General features: G+C 45.2%; 1 protein-coding gene across 1 annotated transcript in view; it reads left to right on the forward strand.

Annotated features, from left to right (window-relative positions):
- The window catches only part of LOC138250283 (kyphoscoliosis peptidase-like), a 398,104-nt gene that overhangs the window by 96,616 nt on the left and 276,634 nt on the right, over nt 1-24,854 (forward strand). Inside the window, exon 3 of the mRNA XM_069205011.1 lies at nt 6,782-6,896. Within this exon, the coding sequence (XP_069061112.1) occupies nt 6,782-6,896 (115 nt within the window). The remainder of the gene's footprint in view (nt 1-6,781; nt 6,897-24,854) is intronic.

Consider the following 24,854-nt stretch of genomic DNA (forward strand, 5'->3'; position numbering starts at 1 on the left):
GTAGCGCATACTGGGGGAGGACCCCATCCACGAGCTTCTCCAACTCTTCAGACGTGAAGGCAGGGGCCCTTTCCCCAGTCGCAGCAGCCATTATATCTTCCAGACCGAGGTCACAGCAGCACTTGCAGTATAGGTCCTCTCCTGTGGATGATCAGGTCTCGAGTGATTAAGCAGATAGAAAATGGCGGTCACGCCCGCGGCGGTGCGTACCGCGGCGGTGCATACCGCGACCGCCGGCGCACTTCGTCATTGGCTCCTGAAACCCATAGGCCTCAATGTTAACCAATGCGGCTTTGCGCCGCGGTCTTCGACCGCCTACCGCCACGGTGTGCCCCGCCAGCGCATTGACCTCACATCCCATTGTCCCACTTCACAGGTCAGGCAGCCGCCATTTCAAGGGCCTACATGGCTTAAATTTTGACTGCGACACACAGGCCTAGGCCTTGCATTGCCACACATACACGCCTTTCAACCCATTGCCATTCTTTAACTGTGCAAGCTGTCTGTACGTACCTGTGGTTTGGCTGACTCTGTGCTCCATGTTGTCCTTCCTAGGCACCGTCCGCTGGGACTTGCGATGAGAAGGAGGAATCCTCGCGTGTACCGCCCGCTGGTGGACCTGTCGACAATGGAAGAACGCCACATCATACTAGGATACCGACTTGACCGAGCCACTATCCATGAACTGTGTGCCCAGCTGGAGCCAGCCCTGATGTCCCCCATCCGCCAACCCACAGGGATTCCCCCTCTGGTGCAGGTTTTGTCAGTCCTCCATTTTTTGGCGAGTGGGTCATTCCAGACCACAGTGGCCATGTCATCTGGAATGTCTCAGCCTATGTTTTCAAAGATTTTGAGTAGAGTGTTGTTTGCCCTGATGAAACTCATGCGGAGCTACATCATTTTCCCAGAGGAGGGTGACTTGCCTACAGTGAAGGGTGATTTCTATGCCCTTGGACATATCCCCAACATCATTGGTGCCATTGATGGGACACATGTGGCTTTGGTACCCCCAAAAGACGATGAGCAGGTGTACCGAAACAGAAAAAGTTATCATTCGATGAATGTCCAGGTGGTCTGTTTGGCTGACCAGTACATCTCCCATGTAAATGCCAAGTTCCCAGGGTCAGTGCATGACGCGTATGTGATGCGAAATAGCAGCATCCCCTATGTGATGGAGCAGCTACAGAGACAACGTGTGTGGCTAATAGGTGACTCTGGTTACCCCAACCTGCCTTGGCTACTGACCCCAGTAAGGAATCCCCAGACCAGGGCAGAGGAACGGTACAATGAGGCCCATGGGCGAACTAGGAGGATCATCGAAAGGACCTTTGGCCTCCTGAAGGCCAGGTTTAGGTGCCTGCATATGACTGGGGGATCCCTGATGTACTCACCAAAGAAGGTGTGCCAGATCATCGTGGCCTGCTGTATGCTTCACAATCTGGCATTGCGACGTCAGGTCCCTTTCCTGCAGGAGGATGGTGCAGATGGTGGTGTTGAAGTAGCTGTGGAGCCTGCGGAGAGTGAAGAGGAGGAAGACTCAGAGGACGACACAGACAACAGGGACAGAGTAATAGCACAGTATTTCCAGTAGCACACAGGTAATGATCACCCATGCCATTTTACATTTCCTGAAAGCCTCCTGCATCTCAACTTTGTCGGTTTCCCCCCAGACCTATGGACATGATGTTTGAATTTCCCTTGCCTTTTCTGTGCTGTATGAGCCACTGCGTGACCTCGGCTTGGTTGGCCCATGGACTAATGCTAAGTTACCTCGGTATGTGTAATTCACAATGTTCACAATACGTAATTGATATGTAATGTGTCATACTTTTGTAAATAAGACAGCCAGAGTCCTGATTGATTTCAGTGCAATGTGTGATTTAATTTTTAGTGCATAGATATTGGTACATGATGGTGAAACAGTGATGGGTGGGGGTGGAGTAATGTCCATGGCGGAGTCCAGTTCTCAGTCTCACAGGTGCATTGTCCATACGCCTGTGGCAGGATGGAGCAGGGGCAGTTCAAGGTTCGACAGGGTGGCCATGTGGGACAGTGGGAGGACTTGAGGGGGTATGTGATGCTGGCGGGGGACTTGACATCCTACTCTGTCGTTTTTTTTTATCTCAGGCTCCTTTTGCGGGGCGGTTGTTGTTCAGCAGGAGGTGGGGTTCTGGGGGGCTGTCGTTATGGTGGGGCCTCCTGTCCACTAGCGCCGGCGGAGGTGGTAGGCTGTTCCTGTTCCTGGGTAGTGACAGGGGCCCGGTGTGATGCCACATGGTCCCGAAATGTGTCCTCTATGCGGTTCAGGGCCTGGACTATGCTCCCCATAGCGGTTGAGATGTTGGTTAGTTGGTCGCTGAACCCCATGTAGCGTTGCTCCTGCTGTGCCTGGATCTCCTGGAACCTGGCCAGTACCGTCGCCATTGTCTCTTGTGAGTGGTGGTAGGCAGCCATGATGGTGGTGAGGGCCTCTTGGAGAGTGGGTTCCCTGGGCCTCTCCTCCCCCCCTGTCGCACAGCAGCCCTCCGAGTTGCCCTGTTTCCCTGGGCCTCTGTCCCCTGGACGGTGTGCCCACTCCCACTGCCCCCAGGTCCCTGTTGTTGTTGGGTTGGTGGGTTACCCTGGGGGCCCTGTAGTGGTAGACACACCGCTGCTTGACCTGTCCTAGAGACAGAGGCATGGGCCCGCTGGGTGGGAGCTGTGCGGTTGTTCCTAGAGGGGGTTGGGTCTGCAGTGGCCTGTGTCTGGGTGAGGGGAATCGACTGCCCAGAGGTCCCCGATGGTCCGGGCTGGTCGTCAGGTTCCAGGTCGACAGAGCTGCTGTCATCACTAGTGGCCTGTTCCGGGGGTGGGATGGACATTTCTGGTCCCTCCTGACCGGTGTGTTGTCGTTCGGGTCCTGCATGGGGTAAGAGGGTATGGTTATTGTTTCTGTGTGTGCATTAGCTTGCGTTTTATAGGTGCCCTTGTCCCCCAGTGCTGGCATTCCCTTGGAGGAGGTGTTGTGAGGGTGTTTTGTGGGGGGGGTGATGGGTATGTGCAGTGGTCATGCTTAGGTGATGGGTGTCCATAGTTTGGGGGTGGCATGCAGGGGTTGGTGTTGGGTGGGTTGTGCTGGGGAGACATTCTCAGGGAGGATGTGTGCTGGGGGGTTGGGGGTGAGGGTGGGGGTTAGCATGCTGGGTGTGGGGTGAAGTGGTTGGCCTTGTACTTACCAGAGTCCATTCCTCCGTGTACTCCAGCGAGGCCATCAGGATGCAGGATGTTGAGTACCTCCTGCTCCCATGTTGTGAATTCGGGTGGAGTGGGTGGGGGTCCCCCGCCAGTCTTCTGCACTGCGATGTTGTGTCGCGAGACCATCGAGCGCACCTTCCCCCGTAGGTCGTTCCATTGTTTGCGGATGTCCTCTCTATTTCTGGGATGCTGTCCCACCGCGTTGACCCTGTCCACGATCCGCTGCCAGAGCTCCGCCTTCCTCGCTATGGTGGTGTGCTGGACCTGTGAGCCGAAGAGCTGGGGTTCCACTCTTATGATCTCCTCCACCATGACCCGGAGTTCTCGGTCCGAAAAGCGTGGGTGCCTTTGTGGTGCCATGGGGTGGTGTGTATGAGGTGTGGGGTGGTGTATGTGATGATGTGTGTGTTGGTGTGTGGTGCTTTGTGCTTCTATGTGGTGTGTGTGATGTTGCGGTGTGCCTCTGTGTGTCTGGCTATCTATTCTCTGATGTGTGTCTCTCTCTCCTTCGTCTCTGGTTTTTGTTGGTAGGGGTTTGTGGGTGATGTGGGTGTGTGTTTTATATGGTATTGGATGTGTGGGAGTGGTGTGTGTATGTGTTTCAGGTGTGTGCCTTTCAAATTGTCCAATGTGGTAGGGGTTTGTAAAGGTGTGTGTATTTTGACCGCGGCAGTGTGTACCGCCAATGGAATACCGCGGTTGAATGACCGCCGCGTGGATTTGCGGGTCATAATGGGATGGGCGTATTTCTGTTGGCGTGGGGGTGGAGGTTTGGTCTTCTCCAGTTTACCGCTGGCCGCTGATGTGGCGGACTGCAGTGGAGGGCGGATTTTCGGAGGTTTTGCAGTTGTGGGTCAGAATGTCCGTGGCGGCTGACCGCGGCCGCGGCGGTATTGTGGCGGCCTTCTGACCGGCGGTAAGCGGCTTTTACCGCCGAGGTCAGAATGACCCCCTGAGTGTCTATCAGTGACTCTTGTCATGGAGTGGGGTGCGGTCAGCGGTCTCACTGACCTCAACCCACTTTGTGATGAGTAAGGGGCTGCTGCCTCCTCTTATTGGCTGACCCATAACAAGGTCAGCCAGTAAGTCAGCCAGTGAGAGGAGGAGACAGTCCCAATCGTTAAGAACCACCAAAACTTCCCTTTCACCATCCAAGATCACCGCTGCAACCCGGTAAATGTTATTTTTTCATGTGTGTGCTGTGAATGGGTGTGTTTGCATGTGAATGCATGGAGTGATTCAGTATGTGTGAGTGTGTGGACCGCCCACCCCTCCCAACTCTAATTACCGGTCTTGACTGTTTCCCCTCTACAGATGTACTTGTATATGTGCTCAGTGTAATACAGTTATTTTGTAGTCTTTTATTTAATTTTTTTGCAACAATGCATTCCCTTTCATTATTTTGTTCTATTCAGCTGTTGGGCTGGTGACCACAAGCTCACTCCAATTCCTTGCTAAGCATTAACGCGTCTTTAAAAAGCACAGAAGCCCCATTTCGCTCTACAGAAGCACTTACTTAATTGACAGCACCTCGCCCACTCTTAGTGTGATTCCCCTTCTTGAAAAGAGAACAGACAACATAAGAGATATTTCAATTTAAAAAAACATACATTCCATCCTTCTTGGAGTACAGCTCTAAAAGCTTTGGCCTGGTTTCTGTTGTTCCATTAGAGTCCGTGCAGATTTATCACTTTAAGAAATGTAGATGAAGAAGAAGGACATCCTTTGTTTAGCAGTCATTTCACTTCCCAGCCAAATAAAAAAAATGTTGCTTTCACAGCTTGTTGTCTGAAGTCCTGAGGAGTGGGGGCATCTTTTCAATATCCTTGTTTTAAAGTTCGAAAGGAAAGTTTTTAATTATGCAGCAGCTTCTGAAAAGGTCGAAGTACCATTCTATCTAACTTATTTTTGATGCCGTTGCTGTTTACCAATTTTGTTTTCAAATGTAATGAGCACTGGAAAAGCCAGTTGCTCTCTGGTTGGCTGCCAGCTTTTGGCTTTGCGAATGCTTGTTTTGTTTTGTCATAGCTTTTGTAAAATGTTATCGTTGGGGAGCTATTAGGCCTTCGTCAAATATAAAAAAGTGGACTAAAAGCAAAAATGTATTTGGTCTCAGAAAATTCACAGATTGCATAGTAGTCCGTGGCACTGAATGGAACTATTTAGTGTGTGGAGGTGCTCATTGTGAAAGGACAGAATGCTGTCACTCATACTGAGATTATCCAATGTCTGAAGTGGGCTGACCTACTGCCCCTTGTATTGTTCTGTAGCGTGTGGAAGACAAATGTGAGTAAGGCAATAACAGACCAATAGATGAAGAGGGCTGGCTGAAAACCTCTAGAACTAAGTTTATGTAGAATATTAGTAAAATTGAGCTCATGTCAGAGCTTATAAAAAGTGGAGCGAGTAAATAGCATGGCTTGATCTATGTGTGGTCCAGGTCTCAGGAATAGTACAATTTATTTACTGGGAGCCTGGTCACCGTCTCGGTGCGATATGCCACCTCATATCAAGTACATGAGGCGTTCATTGTATGACTTAATAAATATATTGTCCCAGTATGCCCTATTTTTTTATACGATGAACAACATGCAGCCCCATCAGGCTCTTTGCTAGAATTAGGTAATGGCCATATGTCATTGGACGCCCTTCATCACTTCATGTGTACAGTAGGGGCGCTGAATATGGTAGTTAAAAAATATATTCTGAAAGAAGATAAAAATGAGGGTAGAGGGGGAGGTAAGACTTTAGGATCCTGATTGGTATTTTTGGGATCTCCTGTCCTTCCCCTTTCTTCTTTGCTGGTTCCCGGGCAGATGTTGTGTCTTTTTCTTTGTCCTTATTGGAAAATACGAAATAAATCCTTCTGATTTGTTACACTCATAGTAGTTTAAAATACCAGGACTAAGTCTAGCTGAAATTGTATTTCCTCTCCTATACTTAGGGCTGACACATTCTAAAACTTACTGATTTAAAATTTTGGGCAAAAGGTAAACACAGCAAAAATCCAGGCGATGTTTGCTGAGCGTACCAAGCCTGCAGTTAAGAGACTGTAGCAATTACAAATAAAATAACTTTGTATACTATGATTAATGCCTGGTGGATCTTTTGTTTTGTTTTTATTTTCCAACGATTTGGATAAAAGTAGTATCATAAGTAAATAATGCTCATTGCAGCGGAACTAGATGGCATTGCAAGCCCTTCCCACTGATCCTTGATTTTCCTTTACCGTAACTCACCACACTGCTAGCCTCACAAACGTTGCACAATGTTTTCTCTGTATGAATACAGTAGTATATCCAGATGTCCAATTGTGGGATAGCCATAATAATAATCAATAATACATCCAGGATAAACTATTTGTAACTTATCACCTAATGAGATCATATGTTTTATGGGGCTCTTGTAACTTATTTGCAAAGTGTTATGCCCATTTCTTGGGAATATCAAAAGCATAAGTTTTTTAATAGACTGTTCCAACATAAGCAAAGTCAGATGGATTGTTGTAAGAGTCTTACACTGCTCCTATTCTTTCTATGTTGGGCAGATAAATTTACAGGAGATGTGGACCATCCAAAAACTTGTTTTTCTGATAACTGAGGACACTCAGACTGACCTTGAGAAGGTACGAGCGATCTGGATATGGCTTTGCCACAACATCAGTAAGTAGTCAGTGTTTGGTTTTGATTTGTTCGACCTTAAATAATGAAATCTCTTCTTAAAATTGCTTTGTATTGTAATATTGTATTGTAATAGTATTTATATAGCGCTTACTACCCCTGATAAGGTGATGAAGGGCTTTTCGGTGAGTAGCAATTAGTGGTGGATTAGTATAGGGAAATATGAGTACAGTATTAGAATGAGTTAATTTGATCAAAGGATATGTGAGTTTGTTAGCTGGATTGATTAGAGTAATGGAGGGATAGAGGAAGGAAGAATCCAGAAGTGTTAATTGGGAGTTTATTGTAATAGGATGAGTAAATGAGAGATGGAGGAGGGAAGAGTCTGTGGAAAGGAGTAGGGAGATCATAGTAGCAGGAGGGGTATTGGATGAGTCAAAGGTGAGATAGATGAAGGAGAATTTATTAGGGTTGTTTGGGAGATCATGGTAGTAAACTGAGGTTTGGGGTGAGCTAGATGTGGTAAAGGAGGGAACAGCTTAGGTAGGGTTATTTTGGTGATGAAAGTAGTAGAATGGGTTTGGGATGAGTCAGAGTGGGGATGGAGGATAGATTGATAGAGACATAAGGTGATGGGAGACAGAGTAAAGCTTACACGAAAGTAAATTTATATATATATATATATATCTTTTAAATGTATTTATTCATATATATATATATATAATTTATTTTTTCTTTTATTTATTTATTATTAATATTATTTTTTAACTTGAATTTAATTATTTATAATTTGAATTTTATTTATAGGTTTTATCCTCTTTATTTTTATTTAAATTTTCTCTAGTACAGTAGGACTAGAGTAATAAATAGATATGTAAATTACATAGTAAGGGAATATATGTGCAAGGAATGTAATAATGGGTATAATGATATGAGAAGAAAAGTAGTATTGTATAAACACAGACTTTCAAGATTTGTAATATTTGAAGTTAATTATTAAGTGTACTTTTCTAACACTTAATTATCTTTTCTCAATTTTTGAATAGCGAAATGCTTATGATAATAAAACTTTTGATCAGTGTGATATAAAAACAAAAGCAGTGATTTGTAAGTATCTGATATACCAACTTATCTAGGAGCTATGCAATGACCTATGAACGTGTTAAGCATGGAATAATATACGCATATATATGTATATATACACACACATATATAAATATAAACACATGCACACACACATATATATATATATATATATATATATATACATATATACATATATATATTTAACTGTGAGTAAATATACATTTGTTAAACAGGCTTAAAGAGTATGTGTATAATTTATTATTATGACATAGTAACAATACATATTTCCCAAAGAACTATACATATCTAGAATGTACACACAATCAGATTATAAATATTTATCAACACAGGCATATACAGTTCATTGCTGTTTGGATATGGTGGTCATGAAGGAAAGACTCAACTCTTCAGTAGTCTTCTGAAGGCAAGATATTCATTCGTGGACCTTATATTTGGGGGTAATGATTTCCATAGTTTGGCTGTTTGGATGGAGAAGGATGTACCACCTATTGTCTTTTTCTTGTATGGTGGTGTTCTAAGGCGGGGTGCCAATCTTGAGCAGAGGTTTCTTTGTTGATTGTATTTGGTTATTTTGTTTCTCATTAAAAGCGGCCCTTTTACATGTATAGCTTTGTGGGTGATACAAAGCAACTTGGAGGTGGATCTTCTGGCAACGGGTAACCAGTGTAGAGCTCTCAAGGCAGGGAAGATGTGGAATTGTGGCTTTACATGCAATAGTAGCCTGGCAGCTGAGTTCTGAATATGTTGTAGTTTTTTCGTAATAGAGATGATCCATGGTAGAGGCCATTGGCATAATCCAGTTTGGATAGTACAAGAGAGATAGTAACCTGCACCTCGTGTGAAATCCGAGGAGGGGGAAGATGTGTCGCAGAGTCTCCAAGGTGTTGAAGCTTGATTGTGCTCATTGGTCCACTTGGGCATTCATTGTTAACTTGGAGTCCATGGTAATTCCAAGGTTTTTAACTTCCTTGGATACTTGAGGAAGTCGTTTGAGATCGTCAGGCCAGGCGCACAGTGGGTCTTAATTTTTCCAGTCACCACATGTGAGTATTTCCATTTTGGAAGCATTTAGTTTGAGATGGCTCCAAGTCATCCACTGATTAATGGCTTTGAGGCAACTGAATATATGTGAGTTTTCAATATCTTTGGGGCATTCCAATTTAAGTAATATTTGTGTGTCATCTGCATAGTTGTGGCATGTGAGTTGAAAATCATTGATCAATTCTGGTAATTCATGTAGATGTTGAAAACCAAAGGTGAGATGATTGATCCTTGGGGGACTCCTGATTTTGTGAGGTAGGGTTTGGATGAGACGGGGGAAGAATAGATAATCTTAGTTCTGTTTTGAAAGTAGGATGTAATCCAGTCGAAAGCAGTCCCTTCTATGACGACTTTGTGGAGTCTTTGAATTAGGGTGTCATGGTCAACAGTATCAAAGGCAGCCTAGAGGTCCAATTGTTTTTAAGATCATCCCAGATTGCTATGAGTACCGATTCAGTGCCTCTTCCTGGGCCGAATCCAGTTTGGTAGTCTGAAGGTCTGGAATTGTTTACAATTAATTGACGTCTGGGCGAATGCTGCTCTTTCTATCAGTTTGCCCAGAAAAGGTCCATTTGTGATTGGTCTGTAGTTGTTGGGGTCCTGCGGGTCTAAGTTTGTTTTCTTTAATAACAGACGTATGTATGCCTTCTTCAGGTCTTCAGGAAAAGTTCCTGTAGTTAAAGAGATATTGATGATCCTTCTTACAGGTGTGGCAGCAGAAGTAGATAAAAGAATGTTCTTGAAGACGGGTGGTGGACAAGGGTCAGAAGGGCAACCGGAAGGCCTGCTTGCTTTGACCAGGAGTGCAGAGGCTGGGTTGTTTTTTTCTTGGAGGGGATTTTAGGAAAGTGGTTGGTGCTGATGGTTTTCGTCTGTTTTAAATAGGAGTCCAATGTGTCCGCCTTGGTTGTGTAATGAGTTGCCAGTTTGTTTGTGAAATCAAGAGTAGTGGGATGACTTCCTTCCATGCATTTAGGTTTTTGCAATTCAATAATGTTTCAGATTTTGCGTTTAGAATTCTGTCTGAGTAGTACCTTTTTTTTTAGATTTTTTGATTGATGATTTGTATATTCTGTTAACTCCTTCTGTGCCGCGGACATAATGGTTACGTCCTGCGGCACAGTGCTCGTGTGCCACAGGACGTAACCATTACGTCCTGGCCACAGAGCCCAGAGGGAGCGCTAGCGCTCCCTCTGTGGGGTTCCCCCCACCCCCCCAAGGCAGGGATGGAAGGGGAAGACCTCCCCCTTCCACCCCCGACCCCCCCAACCCCCCTGTGACGTCAGCGCACGATTGCGTGCTGATTGTCACAGAAGGCCTCCTCCATCGCACTGGAAGCTCAGCTTCCAGCACAATCGAAAGAGAAATGCAAAGCATTTCTCTTCCGATCACGTGGAGGAGGCCCGGAGAGGCTTCAAAGGGAAGGGAATGTATTTCCTTCCCTTTGAAGTCTCTCTGAGCATTTCAAAAGCCGGATTGCAAAGCAATCCGGCTTTTGAAATGCCCACTAGACACCAGGGATGTTTTTTTACAAAAGGAAATTGGCATAAGGGAGCGACCCCTTGGGCAAGGGTCGCTCCCGGGGGAGGAGGGGTCATTTTTTAAAACAATTTTATTAGGCTGATCTGCCCCCAGGGGAGGCAGAAACCTCTAGGCACCAGGGATCATTTATTTTTTTTCTTTTTACTTTTGTTTTTGATTTTAGAGGTGGGGAGCGACCCCTTAGGCAAGGGTCACTCCCATAGGGGGCAAATTATATTTAGGCCATTTCTGCCCTCCTTGGGGGCATATTGGCCTATTTTTATGAGGCCAATCTGCCCCCAAGGGGGACACAAACCACTAGACACCAGGAAGTTTTTTTTTTTTTCGGTGAATTTCACGCAAGTAGAGCGACCCCTTTTTTTTGTTGTTGTTGTTTTACAGATGGGGAGCGACCCCTTAGGCAAGGGTCGCTCCCCTGGAGGGGCAAATTGTATTTAGGCCATTTCTGCCCGCTTTGGGGGCAGATCGGACGATTTTACGTCAATCTGCCCCCAAGGGGGGCAGAAACCACTAGGCACCAGGGATCTTTTTTTTTGTGCCGTCACGCAAGGGGAGCGACCCCGTAGGCAAGTGTCGCTCGCCAGGGGGTCTGGGGGCAAATTTATTATAGGCCATTTCTGCCCCCCCTGGGGGCAGATCGGCCTATTGTTATTAGGCCGATCTGCCCCTAGGGGGGGCAGAAACCTCTAGGCGGCAGGGCAAATTTCTTTCTTTTTTTTTTTTTTGTTTGTTTGTTTTTTAGAGATGGGGAGCGACCCATTAGGCAAGGGTCGCTCCCCTGGGGGGCAAATTGTATTTAGACCATTTCTGCCCCCCTTGGGGGCAGATCGGTGGATTTTAGGTCAATCTGCCCCCTAGGGGGGCAGAAACAACTAGGCACCGGGGATCTTTTTTTTTTGCGCCAATGTCACGCAATGACCCCGTAGGCAAGGGTCGCTCCCGGGGGGGGTTGGGGGGCAAATTTATTTTAGGCCTTTTCTGCCCCCCCCGGGGCTGGCTGAGCTAGAGGCCAAAATCCACAGGTAGGCACTTTGCAAAAAACACCTTTGTTTTCTGTGAAAAAATGTGATGTGTCCACATTGTGTTTTGGGCCATTTCCTTTCGTGGGCACTAGGCGTACCCACACAAGTGAGGTACAATTTTTATCGGGAGACGGTGGGTGGAAGGAAATTTGTGGCTCCTCTCAGATTCCAGAACTTTCTGTCACCGAAATGAGAGGAAAAAGTATTTTGTTGGCCAAATTTTGAGATTTGCAAAGGATTCTGGGTAACAGAACCTGGGCAGAAACCTCTAGGCACCAGGGATCATTTTTTTTTTTTCTTTTTACTTTTGTTTTTGATTTTAGAGGTGGGGAGCGACCCCTTAGGCAAGGGTCACTCCCATAGAGGGCAAATTATATTTAGGCCATTTCTGCCCTCCTTGGGGGCATATTGGCCTATTTTTATGAGGCCAATCTGCCCCCAGGGGGGACACAAACCACTAGACACCAGGAAGTTTTTGGTTTTTTTCGTGAATTTCACGCAAGTGGAGCGACCCCTTAGGCAAGGGTCGTTCCCCTGGGGGGCAAATTTATTTTAGGCCATTTCTGCCCCCTTGGGGAGCAGATCAGCCTATTTTAATTAGGCCATCTTGGATTCCCCTAGGTTTCTAGTTTTCAAAAATGCGCTGGTTTGCTAGGTTTCCCCAGGTGCCGGCTGAGCTATAGGGCAAAATCCACAGGTAGGCACATTGTAAAAAACACCTCTGTTTTCTGTGAAAAAATGTGATGTGTCCACGTTGTGTTTTGGGCCATTTCCTTTCGTGTGCGCTAGGCCTACCCACACAAGTGAGGTACCATTTTTATCGGGAGACTTGGGAGAACGCTGGGTGGAAGGAAATTTGTGGCTCCTCTCAGATTCCAGAACTTTCTGTCACCGAAATGAGAGGAAAAAGTGTTTTTATGGTCAAATTTTGAGGTTTGCAAAGGATTCTGGGTAACAGAACCTGGTGAGATCCCCACAAGTCACCCCATCTTGGATTCCCCTAGGGGTCTAGTTTTCAAAAATGCGCTGGTTTGCTAGGTTTCCCCAGGTGCCGGCTGAGCTAGAGACCAAAATCCACAGGTAGGCACTTTGTAAAAAACACCTCTGTTTTCTGTGAAACAATGTGATGTGTCCACGTTGTGTTTTGGGCCATTTCCTTTCGTGGGCGCTAGGCATACCCACACAAGTGAGGTACCATTTTTATCGGGAGACTTGGGGGAACACAGAATAGCAAAACAAGTGTTATTGCCCCTTGTCTGTCTCTACATTTTTTCCTTCCAAATGTAAGGCAGTGTGTAAAAAAGACGTCTATTTGAGAAATGCCCTGTAATTCACATGCTAGTATGGGCACACTCGGAATTCAGAGATGTGCAAATAACCACTGCTTCTCAACACCTTATCTTGTGGCCATTTTGGAAATACAAAAAATTTCTTGATACCTATTTTTCACTTTTTATATTTCAGCAAATGAATTGCTGTATACCCGGTATAGAATAAAAACCCATTGCAAGGTGCAGCTCATTTATTGGCTCTGGGTACCTAGAGTTCTTGATGAACCTACAAGCCCTATAAATCCCCGCAACCAGAAGAGTCCAGCTGACGTAACAGTATATTGCTTTCAAATATCTGACATCGCAAGAAAAAGTTACAGAGTAAAACGTGGAGAAAAATTGCTGTTTTTTTCACCTCAATTTCAATATTTTTTTATTTCAGCTGTTATTTTCTGTAGGAAACACTTGTAGGATCTACACAAATGACCCCTTGCTGAATTCAGAATTTCGTCTACTTTTCAGAAATGTTTAGCTCTCTCGGACCCAGCATTGGTTTCTCACCCATTTTGGTCACTACTGGAAGGAGGCTGAAAGCACAAAAAATAGTAAAAATGGGGTATGTCCCAGTAAAATGTCAAAATTGTGTTGAAAAATTGGGTTTTCCATTTCAAGTCTGCCTGTTCCCGAAAGCTGGGAAGATGGTGATCTTGCCACCACAAACCCTTTGTTGGTGCCATTTTCAGGGAAAAAACCACGAGCTGCCTTCTGCAGCCCTTTGTTCACATTTTTTTGAAAAAAATAAAATTTTCACTGTATTTTGGCTAATTTCTTGGTCTCCTTCAGGGGAACCCACAAAGTCTGGGTACCTCTAGAATCCCTAGGATGTAGGAAAAAAAGGACGCAAATTTGGCGTGGGTAGCTTATGTGAACAAAAAGTTATGAGGGCCTAAGTGCGAACTGCCCCAAATAGCCAAAAAAAGGCTCAGCACAGGAGGGGGAAAAGGCCTGGCAGCGAAGGGGTTAAGTTTGTGTAGCTGAAGTTTGTCTTGAATGTTGATTGTTTTGAGCCATGTCCGTTGCAACCTTCTGATTTGTTGCTTCATCTTTTTAAGTTCTGTGTTTCTCCAAGGGGTTGGTTTTCTTTTGTCCTTTCTTTGTTTTTCTGAGTGGTATTAGGATATTGAAAGCTTCCTGTAGCCACTCATAAAGTGTTGCAACAGAATTAATTGTATCTAGATCTGTTTTAGCTGTTAGTTATGTTTCTAACTCTTTAAAATTGAGTTTGCCCCATGGTCAAAAGATGCATATTTGTAAGTTGCTATGGGGTGTGTTGATTTGTGGTGTTTTATGTTGGAAAATGATCAAATGGTGGCCTGACCATGTGATTGGCGTGATGCTATGAATGGTAACTAGTTGAGGCGTTTGCAAAAATGACATCTAGGATGTGTCCAGAGATGTGTGTGGGATTGTGTACAATCTGATGTAGGTTCAATGTGACTAAGCCAGTGGTGATATCTTTTGGATGGGGCCTATTGGGTTTGTCAAACCAAATGTTTAGGTCCCCAAGAATGCATAGGTTTGAGTATAATGTTATAAGGTTTGAAACTGTATCTGGAAAAGTGGCTGGGAATGTAAAGGAGGAGAAAGTTACAGGAGGAAATTGGAGCAAGGTTGCATCTGGTGAGGAGGGCCTCACAACCTTGCAGGGAAATGTCTGTTTTATTGAGATTTACTGCTTGTTTGAATATAATCACTAGTCCACCTCCTCTCTTGCCTATACGGTTTTGTGTGATGGTTTGAGAGCCCGAAGGAACGGCTTCATGCATTCTGGGGTTATGTCACCCAACCATGATTCCGTTATGAATAGTAAGTCAGGTTGTGTGTCCGTGAGCAGGTCATATATGTGGTGCTTGTTTTTTTTAGATGATTGAGCATTTATGAGCAGGCAGTTTAGAAAATGTGTGTTTGTGGCGGTGTTTTGATTTGGAGAAAGTTGAGCAGTAAATTTTGAGCTTGTAGCAGGTGTGTTGTTAGTTGTGATAACTATGTGAGGGTCACAATAGTCCTGTTGTTCAATATAGTTCCAGCAGGCTTAGGAGGCATTTTGTTGGGTCTGTGTGTGTTGGTGTTGGACTTGGTGGCTGAGAGAGACATGGAGTGTACTTTTTTTGTACAGTAGTCTTATTATGTAAAAGACAAGGGGATGCGAGGTTGTTAAGAGTGGCATGTTGCTTATTTTGTTTGCGTCTGTTTAGTGTGGAAGGAGTATGGGTTAGGGGTGGTGGAGGAGCATGTGGATCATAATGTGAGGCTCTAGATTGTGCAATGGAAGAGAGACGGGTGAATGAATGTTGCTGTGTTGGGGTGCTTGTAGTAGATTTTTGTGAAGAGTGAGAATGTGGGGGTAAAGATTGGTCAGGATTTGTATTCTTTGTGTAGTCATGAGGGTGGGAGTGGGTGTGATGGAAGATATTATGAAAGTTTGTATTATTTTGATATGCTGATGTGTGTGGTTTTGTTTTTGTGGAATAGTGAGAGGAGATATTGATGTAGTAGTTTTCTGTGAAGGATTTGTATGTGAGTTAGTGCTGGTGAGTGGTATTAGAATATTATAGGGGATGTTGATGTGTTTTGGAAAAGAGTGTATGAGGTGTGTAAGAGGGAATGGATGTGGGTCAGGAGTGTTTGTATTAGTTTTGATCACTGGAAGAGGAAATATGTGTGGTGGAATGGAGTGTGAGGACTGTGCACGAGAGGGGCTGCTCCTTTGTCTATGTAGACAGAAGGGTGACGGGTACAGCAAGGAGAGAACACTGATCAAACCAGTTTTTCCATGGGTGAGTAGCTCAGTTAGCCACGCCCCTAGGGTGAGCAATTAGCTCTACACAACAAGAGAAAGGTTCAGACATCGTGGGCGAGGGCAGAATAGATCACTCTGGAATAGCTAGATGCTACACTTCACAGACAATTGTCATCATATGGGAGGGATCCAAGTAGCCCATTGGCTAGTAACTGCATCTTCCCCTAAGGGCAGCTTCTGGGCACCACTGGCCCCCAGAGCTCAGATTTCACCTGGATTGTAGAAGAGGACCAAAGAAGTACTGTCCTGCTGACCGAGGATCAGGCAAAGAGAGGCTGCACCGGAGGTGGACTGCCCCTGTTGTTTCTTGGGCTAGTGAAGAAGAGGACTATGCCTGTTGTGTCCCGCTCATGGAGAAGACATCCCCCAATCCCAGCCATAAGCAGAGACTCCAAGAGTCAGGTGGCTGACTACCTGTTTGCAGCACAAGGCCACAAAACCTGAAGAAGCTTACTTGGGCGAGTTGGTAGCCCAGATGACTGGATTGTCGCTCCTCGCTACAAGCAGCCTGGAAGCCAAAGTCCTGACACCCAAAAGTTGTACTTGAGCCCATTGGACCCGGAAGACTCATCAGAGTGCAGTTTGGTCACCCAGAAGGAGAACTATCATCAGAAGCAGGGAAATGCTAGTTTGGCTGCGACTGGTGAACAGTAGTCCAGGGGCGACTGGACTTTTGTTAGATCAAAGAGGGCCTTTAAGGACATTGACTCCTGTGGTCAAAGTTACCCCACTAGAACTGTGAACCGAGGAGTAGCCCCAGGACCCTCCCGCCAACTGCACATCATCTTCAGCATCCTTGAGCAACTTCAACATCCTGTGTCCTTTGCATCAGGACCACTCTATCGAAGTTAATGGCAACTAGCTAGTAACGCTGGAACTGTACTGGAGACTGTTTTCTGTCCATTGAACCTTGGTGATCCCCCTGACTAGCTTCCCACCAGAGTTAGATTCATTGAATTTTCCAATGTTTGTTTGCAGTTGAGTGATGAGTCTTGATTTATTGTTTCTTTAAATATATCTCCAGAAACCATTGGTGGATCTTTTTAGTTTTGGTGTCCATAAATTCATACAAATACTATTTATTTTTATAAATTGGTGTTGGATTTATTGAGAGTCCTGTTTCTTTCTGCTTCAGCAGTTTTTGTGCTTTTTAAGTGCTCTACACTAGTTCCTTTGATGAAATCTGACTGTTCAAAGCCATTTGAGGTTTGAGCTATGGTTAACATACAAAGCCTAACCGATCTTCCGAAGGGTTGGAAGTGTATTACAAGGTGCAGTCTCACAACCACACCATACACGACGGCAGAACCACAACGTCGTTGTTAACGCAAGCGGAACCATGCTTGCGTTAACAATGACTCCCTTTTTCTCTGTCTTAACCACGCATGTGCTAAACAAACGCACCTGCATGGTTAAGGCAGAGAAAATGGAGTCAGCATCGGGAGAGGACGCGGTCAGGTAAGTGGGGCTGTGGGTAGTTTTGTTTATGGGGTGGGGTAATTTTGTTTTAGGGGCAGGGGTGGGGGTGTGGTGTCATTTTGTATTTAGGGCGAGTGGGGGGGGCGGGTTTTTAGGGGCAGGGTTGGGGTAATTTTGTTTTAGGGGCGGGCAGGATTTTAGGGACGGGTGGGGGTCCGATACTTTTGTATTTAGGGTGGGTGGGGGTGTCGGGTTTTAAGAGGCGGGGTGGGGGTAGGGGTAATTTTGTTTTTAGGGAAGGGGTGGGGATAGGCGTAATTTTGCATTTAGGGTGGGTGGCGGGGTGTTTTTTTCAGGGGCGGAGTTGGGGGGTCGGGTAATTTTGTTTTTTGGGGCGGAGGTGGGGGCGGGATTTTAGGGGTGGGGGGTCAGGGTGATTTTGTATTTAGGGTGGGGGGTGGGGTAGGACGCGGTCAGGTATGTGGGGCTTGGAGAGGGTTGGGGCTAGATTTTAGGGGTGAGGTGGTTGGGTTATTTATTTATTTATTTATTTTAAGAGGTGGGGTGGTGGTCAGGTATTATGGTTTTCAGAGGGAGTGGGGGGGTCAGGGTAATTTTGTTTTTAGGGATGGGGTAGTTTTATTTTTGGGGTTGGGGTCGGTTGTTTTTTGGGCAGGTGGGAGGTTCGGGTATGTTTTTGGGCTCAGGGTGGGTGGGGGATTTGCAAGCCGTTTTTAGGGGCGGGTGGGGAGTCGGGTAGTTTTATTTTTGGGGTGGGGGTCAGTTCTTTTTAGGGGCAAAGGGGGTCGGGTAGGTTTTAGGGTTCAGGGTGGGTGGGGGGTAGTTTTTAGGGGCAGGTGGGGGGTCGGGTAGTTTTATTTTTAGGGCGGGTGAGGGGTCGGGGTAATTGTATTTTTAGGGCAGGTGGGGGGGTGGCATGCGAAAACCACACATGACGTTCCACACATGCCTTTACTAGGCATGTCTTTACAATGAAAAATCGTTGTAAAGGCAAGCGTGAGCCAGCCCTGAAGTACTGCATTTGAATTTGGTTTTGGTAAAACTGTATTACACTTTTTTAATCTTTGGACATGCTACATCTCTTCAACATCGGACTGTGGCTGTGGCCTCAGCTCTTCAACAGCACTTGACTCTATTTCAGACGGGTGCATCCAAGTTTGACCTTGGCATCACATCATAGTTCAGCCTGCTCAACCTACAGTCACATAGACTCTTTTCCATCCAACACCTCAATGTTTTTGAGGTAGAAGATGGAAGTCTATGGGTTGAGGTACTGAATCAGGGTTCACTCGACCTGCCTCCAAAGATAGAGGATTGACTCTCATAACTAATGCATTATTTTCCTGGCTTGAGCTCCAACCTGTCTGTTCACCTAGTTCTCAGTGACTTTAGGACACCTGCATCTTTATCTGAGAATGGGCTGCTGGACGTGAGTTGATTTGAGGATTCTACCAAATCAGAAAGTAAACCATCCACCAACCAAAATTCAATATGTAGGTCAACTTTCTAAGCCTTCCATATGAGTATATTGCTATTTTTAGATATATTTTGACTTTCAAAATAATGTCACAGTTGACAACCGGCTGGTCACGGACAGAGGTGACACCACTGCCCTCTTAACACTGGATTTTTCTGCAGCCTCCGACACAGTCTCCCACACCACCCTTATCCAACGACTGTAGGAAGCAGGCATCTAAGGTCATGCACTTCGCTGGACTTGCTTCTTCCTGACAAGCCACAACCGGTCAGTCAGCCTGGCCCCCTTCACCACACATACCGTCATCTGCATAGTTTCACAAGGATCCTCACTCACCCCAACTCTTTTCAACACCTTCATGACCCCCTATCACCACATCACAAAATAAAATGATGGGCGGAGTGTTGAAACATTTCAAACACTAACCCCCAGTCACAGATCTAGGTTTAATCCATCGTTATTTTGCTCACCACGTCACCCCAGTTTGGATCCAGCCAATCGCCAGCATCACCCGCACCCACAAAATAAACATCATATTTTATGCTGACAACACTCAGCTCATACTCTCCCTCTCTGACAAGATGCCAAACACCAAGACCAATTTCTCTGACTGCATAACCGAAGATGCCAGGTGGATGAAAAAAAAACAATTGTGTCAAGCTCAACACAGACAAGGTGGAAGTAGTACTCTTTGACAAAGACATCTTGCTCTGCGACTCCAACTGTTGTCCTGGTGAACTTTCCCAGTAACCCATGCGAAGAACCTCATCATAGTAATCATCAACAAGCTTGCCATGACTGACCAAGAGAAAGCAGTCTCCACATCCTGCTTCCACACACTCAAGATGCTCAGGAAGATATTCAAATGGCTCTCCACCAACACTCCCAGAAGACTCAAGACCATACAAAACTATGGTGTCAGTCTCACCCTCAACCTCCTACCCCACACTCAGATCACCGAGCTCCACTGACTCCCAATCCACAAGCTATCACTCTTCAAACTCCTCACTCCCACATACAAAGCCTTACACAACATTGGCCCCATGTACCTCAACAACCAAATAATCATCTACAAACCTACTAGACACCTCTGCGAAGCCAGACTCCTACTTGCACACACCCTCTGCATATGCAGAACCAGTACAGAGAACCAGATCCAGTAATTGTGTTTTCTCCTACCTCGCCCCTAAAGCCTGCAATGACCTGCCCTGCACATCAGAGCCTCTTCCTCAGTTCTTGAATTCTATAGGAGATTTAAGACCGTGCTCTTCACCTAGCTCTGACCCTGGCTCAGTACATACATCTCCTGCTGCTTCAGTGCCAGGATACCCTGTTGGGTGAGTTGTGTGCTCTACATATACACATAACATAACTAATTACGTTATTTGGTTGTACTATTCCACATAACACCTTACACAATTTCTCTGGGGACTGCTTTGCCGCTCACCAGAGCTAAGCCATGATGCCCTTTGTGAAACCTGTTTATTGGTCGAATGAACAATAGAGTTTAGCCACACCTCACATCAAGACCATGATCTTTCTCAGCCACAGCCTGGCAAGCCGTTATCCTGCAATAGTTGTTACCAGAAGACGAATGGAGGCCTATTGAAAATGGTGTAAGTACTAATTAAGTGATAACTTTGTAACTGATTGAGTCTTTTATTCAATTTAAACTGCTACCACAAAAGGTTGGAGTAAATGTGTAAGTGGGTTGTCAGAGTAAGCTACTTCAAACAAAATAATTCTATTTGAAAAAACATATTTCCGTCCAGTGGAACATTTTCATAAGTATATATAGAGGAGAAGAAAATGTACTCTTGCACACCTAGAACCTCATGTACAAACATTCCATCATAAAGAAACCACAAATAGGAAGAAATAACGAATCGTAATGTATGATTCCTTAAATGGAGCATACTAAAATGTAATTGGTTGCAATTTGTGCACCGACTTCTATCAAATTAATTGGTATTTACAAACCATGTACTAATCGGTCAAAAAATACTGAATCATAGAGGGTCATTATTCAACCTATCTCATTAATATGCATGAGGTAGGTTGTAAATCGCGACCCACCACATTTGGCTACATTCATAAGCACTGTGTTTAGTTGGGGTTAGCAGACCACCATGTGTGCGACTGCTTTTAAATGAATTGCAGCCTGTTTTTTTCTTTAAAGGAAAACGGGATGTTTAAAAAAATACACAAACATTTTTTAGGAGCAGGCATTGGTCAAGGGACTGCCTAAAAAACGTTCTGTCAGCATTCACAAAGTGGATTTGCAAATAGCTTACCACTCCTTTAAGAAGGTGGCAAAATATTATTGTTTTGCAAGCGGATTTTAGTTGCCAAATATTAATACATACATTAGGGCATCAGTATCTGGAAGGGACACCATTAACGTGCCCCTTCCAAACACTGATCAAGTACGTATTCCCAAACCCAAACTGTGATTCATTAAATGTTATGAATAGTAATTTGGGTTTTGAGAATGCAAAAATGCAATTTTTTGGGTTGCAAAGGCTCTGATTTTACGATTCTGAGCTTTATACAAAAGTGCCTTAGTTTTCTTGAGTATTCCCTCCAATGCTTGGGATTTGAGTTAGTGATACACAGGGGTAAGAAAGGAAAGGGAAAGTGATTTAAATGTTTTCTCAAGGGAGGAACAAAAAGAGAAACCTTTATATGCTAAGATAGAATTCAGAGAACCTTAATCAAGCCGATAGTATCTAGTACAAGTCTGTAGGGGAGATCAAGAGAGCCCATGCATCGATGTGACTTGACTAGATGTCTGTAAGCAATCCTGGGAACTTTATTAATCATCCAAAAATAAGATATCTACTTAAATTGAAGGAATGCACATAGGGCAGGAGCATTTCCAACTTTTAAAAAGAGTTTTGTAACTTTGTTACTTTTATGTGTTTTCTCGTGTCAGCTGCTGGTCCATAGTGTAGTGTCCTCCTTTGACCCCCAGCATAATTGCTTGATAGAACCTTTATACTGGGAGTCCACAGTGTAATGGAACAAAACATACAGGCCCTGATTCTAAGCTTGGCGGGCGGCGGTAGCCGCCAGCCAAGCGGGAACCGCCAGAAGACCGTACCGCGGTCAAAAGACCGCGGCGGTCATTCTGGGTTTCCCACTGGGCTGGCGGGCGACCGCCGAAAGTCCGCCCGCCAGCCCAGCGGGAAACACCCTTCCCACGAGGACGCCGGCTCAGAATGGAGCCGGCGGAGTGGGAAGGTGCGACGGGTGCAGTTGCACCCATCGCGAATTTCAGTGTCTGCAAAGCAGACACTGAAATTATTTGTGGGGCCCTCTTACGGGGGCCCCTGCAGTGCCCATGCCATGCAGGGCATGGGCACTGCAGGGGCCCCCAGGGGCCCCACGGCACCCCATACCGCCATCCTGTTCCTGGCGGCCGAACCGCCAGGAACAGGATGGCGGTATGGGGTGTCAGAATCCCCATGGCGGCGCAGCAAGATGCGCCGCCATGGCGGATTCCCATGGGCAGCGGAAAGTCGGCGGTACACCGCCGGCTTTCCGCTTCTTGGCCGCGGCTGTACCGCCGCGGTCAGAATGCCCGGCGGAGCACCGCCAGCCTGTTGGCGGTGCTACCGCCAACCTCCGCCATGGCGGTATTTACCGCCAGGGTCAGAATGACCCCCACAGTGTCCTACAGCTCGTGGCATCAGAGCTTGTGTCAGAGGTGTGAAAGCGCACAGATAAACTGGTGCCCTCGTCTAAAGGACTTGTGAAGAGATTAGAGGGTGCGGGTGACTGGCTGTTGAAGTAAAACTGACTCCAACACAACAAATATACACCCAGTACAGTAAAGGAGCCGCTGACAGGGCCTGGCAGGGCCTGGCAGGGGACGCATCTGGACTCACAAGTTTAAGTTGCTGTGCATGGTAAGTACTCTAGACCAGTGGTTCCCAACCTGTGGTCCGGGGACCCCTGGGGGTCCGCGAAGCCTCCTCAGGGGGTCAGTGACTGCTTAGAAAAATAAACAATATTAACAGTTTAGTAAAGTGTATATAGATAAAGTGGCTAAATGTACAAATGAAAATTCAAAATGTACTGTACATGTCAAGGAATTTGAAATTGGAGGCTAAAAATTAAATGAGTATCCTCAGATTGATTTGTGGGAGCAGGGCAGGCGCATCAAACAGAATACAGTATGGACCATGTGTGGGTTCAACTGAATTTAGAAAAGCTCCAAACTTTCTATTAATTTTTTTTAAATTTATTTATATTTTTCTGCACATTGAACAAAATGAGTTATCATTGGTGTACGTGTTTGATGAATGCTTGTTTCAGTATCATCTCTGTATTGTTTTGCAATTCAAATCGTCTACAAAGAAGGCCAGGATCCCTGTCTTCCAGTAATGACTCAGTGGGGGTCACCGGTTTCCAATAATGATTCCGTGAGAGTCCAGGTTCCAGTAATGATAAAGTGGGGGTCCACAGAAGTCAAAAGGTTCAAAACCACTGCTACATTCTAAAGGAAAAGGAAACAGTCTCTGCTTCAGTCTTGAGACTGCAAGGCATGTCTCCTTTGATACTAGAGGATAAACGCCACTGCTCCCACGACAATATATGTTATTCTAACTTCATCTGGCACAAGATTTACCAAAACCTATCCGAGATCCAAAACAGTATTACAAATTAAACCAAAAAACAACATGATTAGTATTGTAAAGTATAAGCAATTAAAACGTAGCACTAATAAACTTTTTAAACAAAAGAGCCCGAATTTTGTGACCACTTCTTCCAATCAAAACATTAAAATTGAAGGATTTTTAAATGTTTCCGAAAATCTTTAACAAGGTTACCAGTCGATTGAGGATGATTCATCAAAATGCCGGGGTTGATAGAGTAATATAGTATTTATTTGTTTTGCATGGTGCGGGCTAGTTTTAGGGCGCTATGTAAGGAACTGTAACACCACAAGAAAGAAGAACCAGATGGTGAAACCCTCTCAAGGCGCTGTACAAAGTGTTTGCAATATTAAGAAAAGTACATTGGATACATTTCACGTTGTAAAGAGAAGCGTAGGGTGAAACAATTTCAGAGTGCTGTAGACAGTGCTTTCAGTAATAAAAAAAAAGGAAAGAATGGGTGGGACAATTAATTTCACGTTGAAATACCATGAGTGGAGGACACATAGGATGAAACAATTCAGAGCGTCACCTGGTACAATGAGTGCCAAGTGGTGACCCTGATTGCCGCCTGGTGTCTCCTTCCTGTGACTGGCTGGGTTCCATCTCAGAACACAATGTACAGTTGTTTCTGAATGGGAACAAAACACCAATAAAAATAAGCCTCAGGGATGAACAATGTCCTGCTGGTGAGATGTATTATTAAATGTCTTCGAGTCAAACTCTCTGGAATAGAAATATGAGGTAGAATTAAAAAAGCTTTTTGCAAAGTCACAGGAACTTTGTCAAAGGAGCATATTATCTGAGTATACATTATAATATTATTTAAAAAATATATTTAAATTAAAGTATTTAGATCATATAGCGTTAAATTGTGTCCCGGTCTATAGTAGGCGAAGTTTGCACATGAAGCGCCTGATTCAGACACATTTCTCAGTGAGTATGTGTGACTTACTCTTCCAGCAGTCTTTACATGCTTCTGGCTTTCTTCTGCCATGCAGTAGGGTGTCAGGAGTACCGCAAGAGTAAGGCACATCAATATTTTGCTAAATCAGGAGTATTAAGTTACAATGTATTAATGAACTGTGGTCTGTATGTTTGGACATGGCGGTCTTGAGTGCATGGTTAGTAACTTTTGTCACCTGAGAGTGCACAGATTACTCTGGTAATCCACCCTCTTGCTTCTCGCAGATAGAAATATGGTTCTGCAGTGGATGGAGGGGTGGGCATGCAGGCAGTAACCCTTTCCTTTGCTTTCTGACTTCATAGTGAGCTTTTACCTCGACCTTGACTTTGAAGTCCATTTAGTTCATAATACTTTACAAACCTTACTGTGGGTTCTACAGTGGGGCACATAACTCAGTGTGTACCCTCTATCACTGGTCCATCTCCAGCACAATGGCTGGTGCTGATGCAGGCTCATCAGTGCTTAGTTTGCAAATAAAAACGTGTGGGTGCCCAAAGCTCACCTTTTAAACACGCAGCGGCTGCAATTAAATGTGCGAGCACAGAATACTAAGGCAGCGTAAACCTGAACGCAACTACGGCCTCTTTAATCCATTCACAGCCTCTCCTCGCC

The sequence above is a fragment of the Pleurodeles waltl genome, chromosome 1_2 (genome assembly GCF_031143425.1).
Source record: "Pleurodeles waltl isolate 20211129_DDA chromosome 1_2, aPleWal1.hap1.20221129, whole genome shotgun sequence".
Classification (NCBI taxonomy): Eukaryota; Metazoa; Chordata; class Amphibia; order Caudata; family Salamandridae; genus Pleurodeles; species Pleurodeles waltl.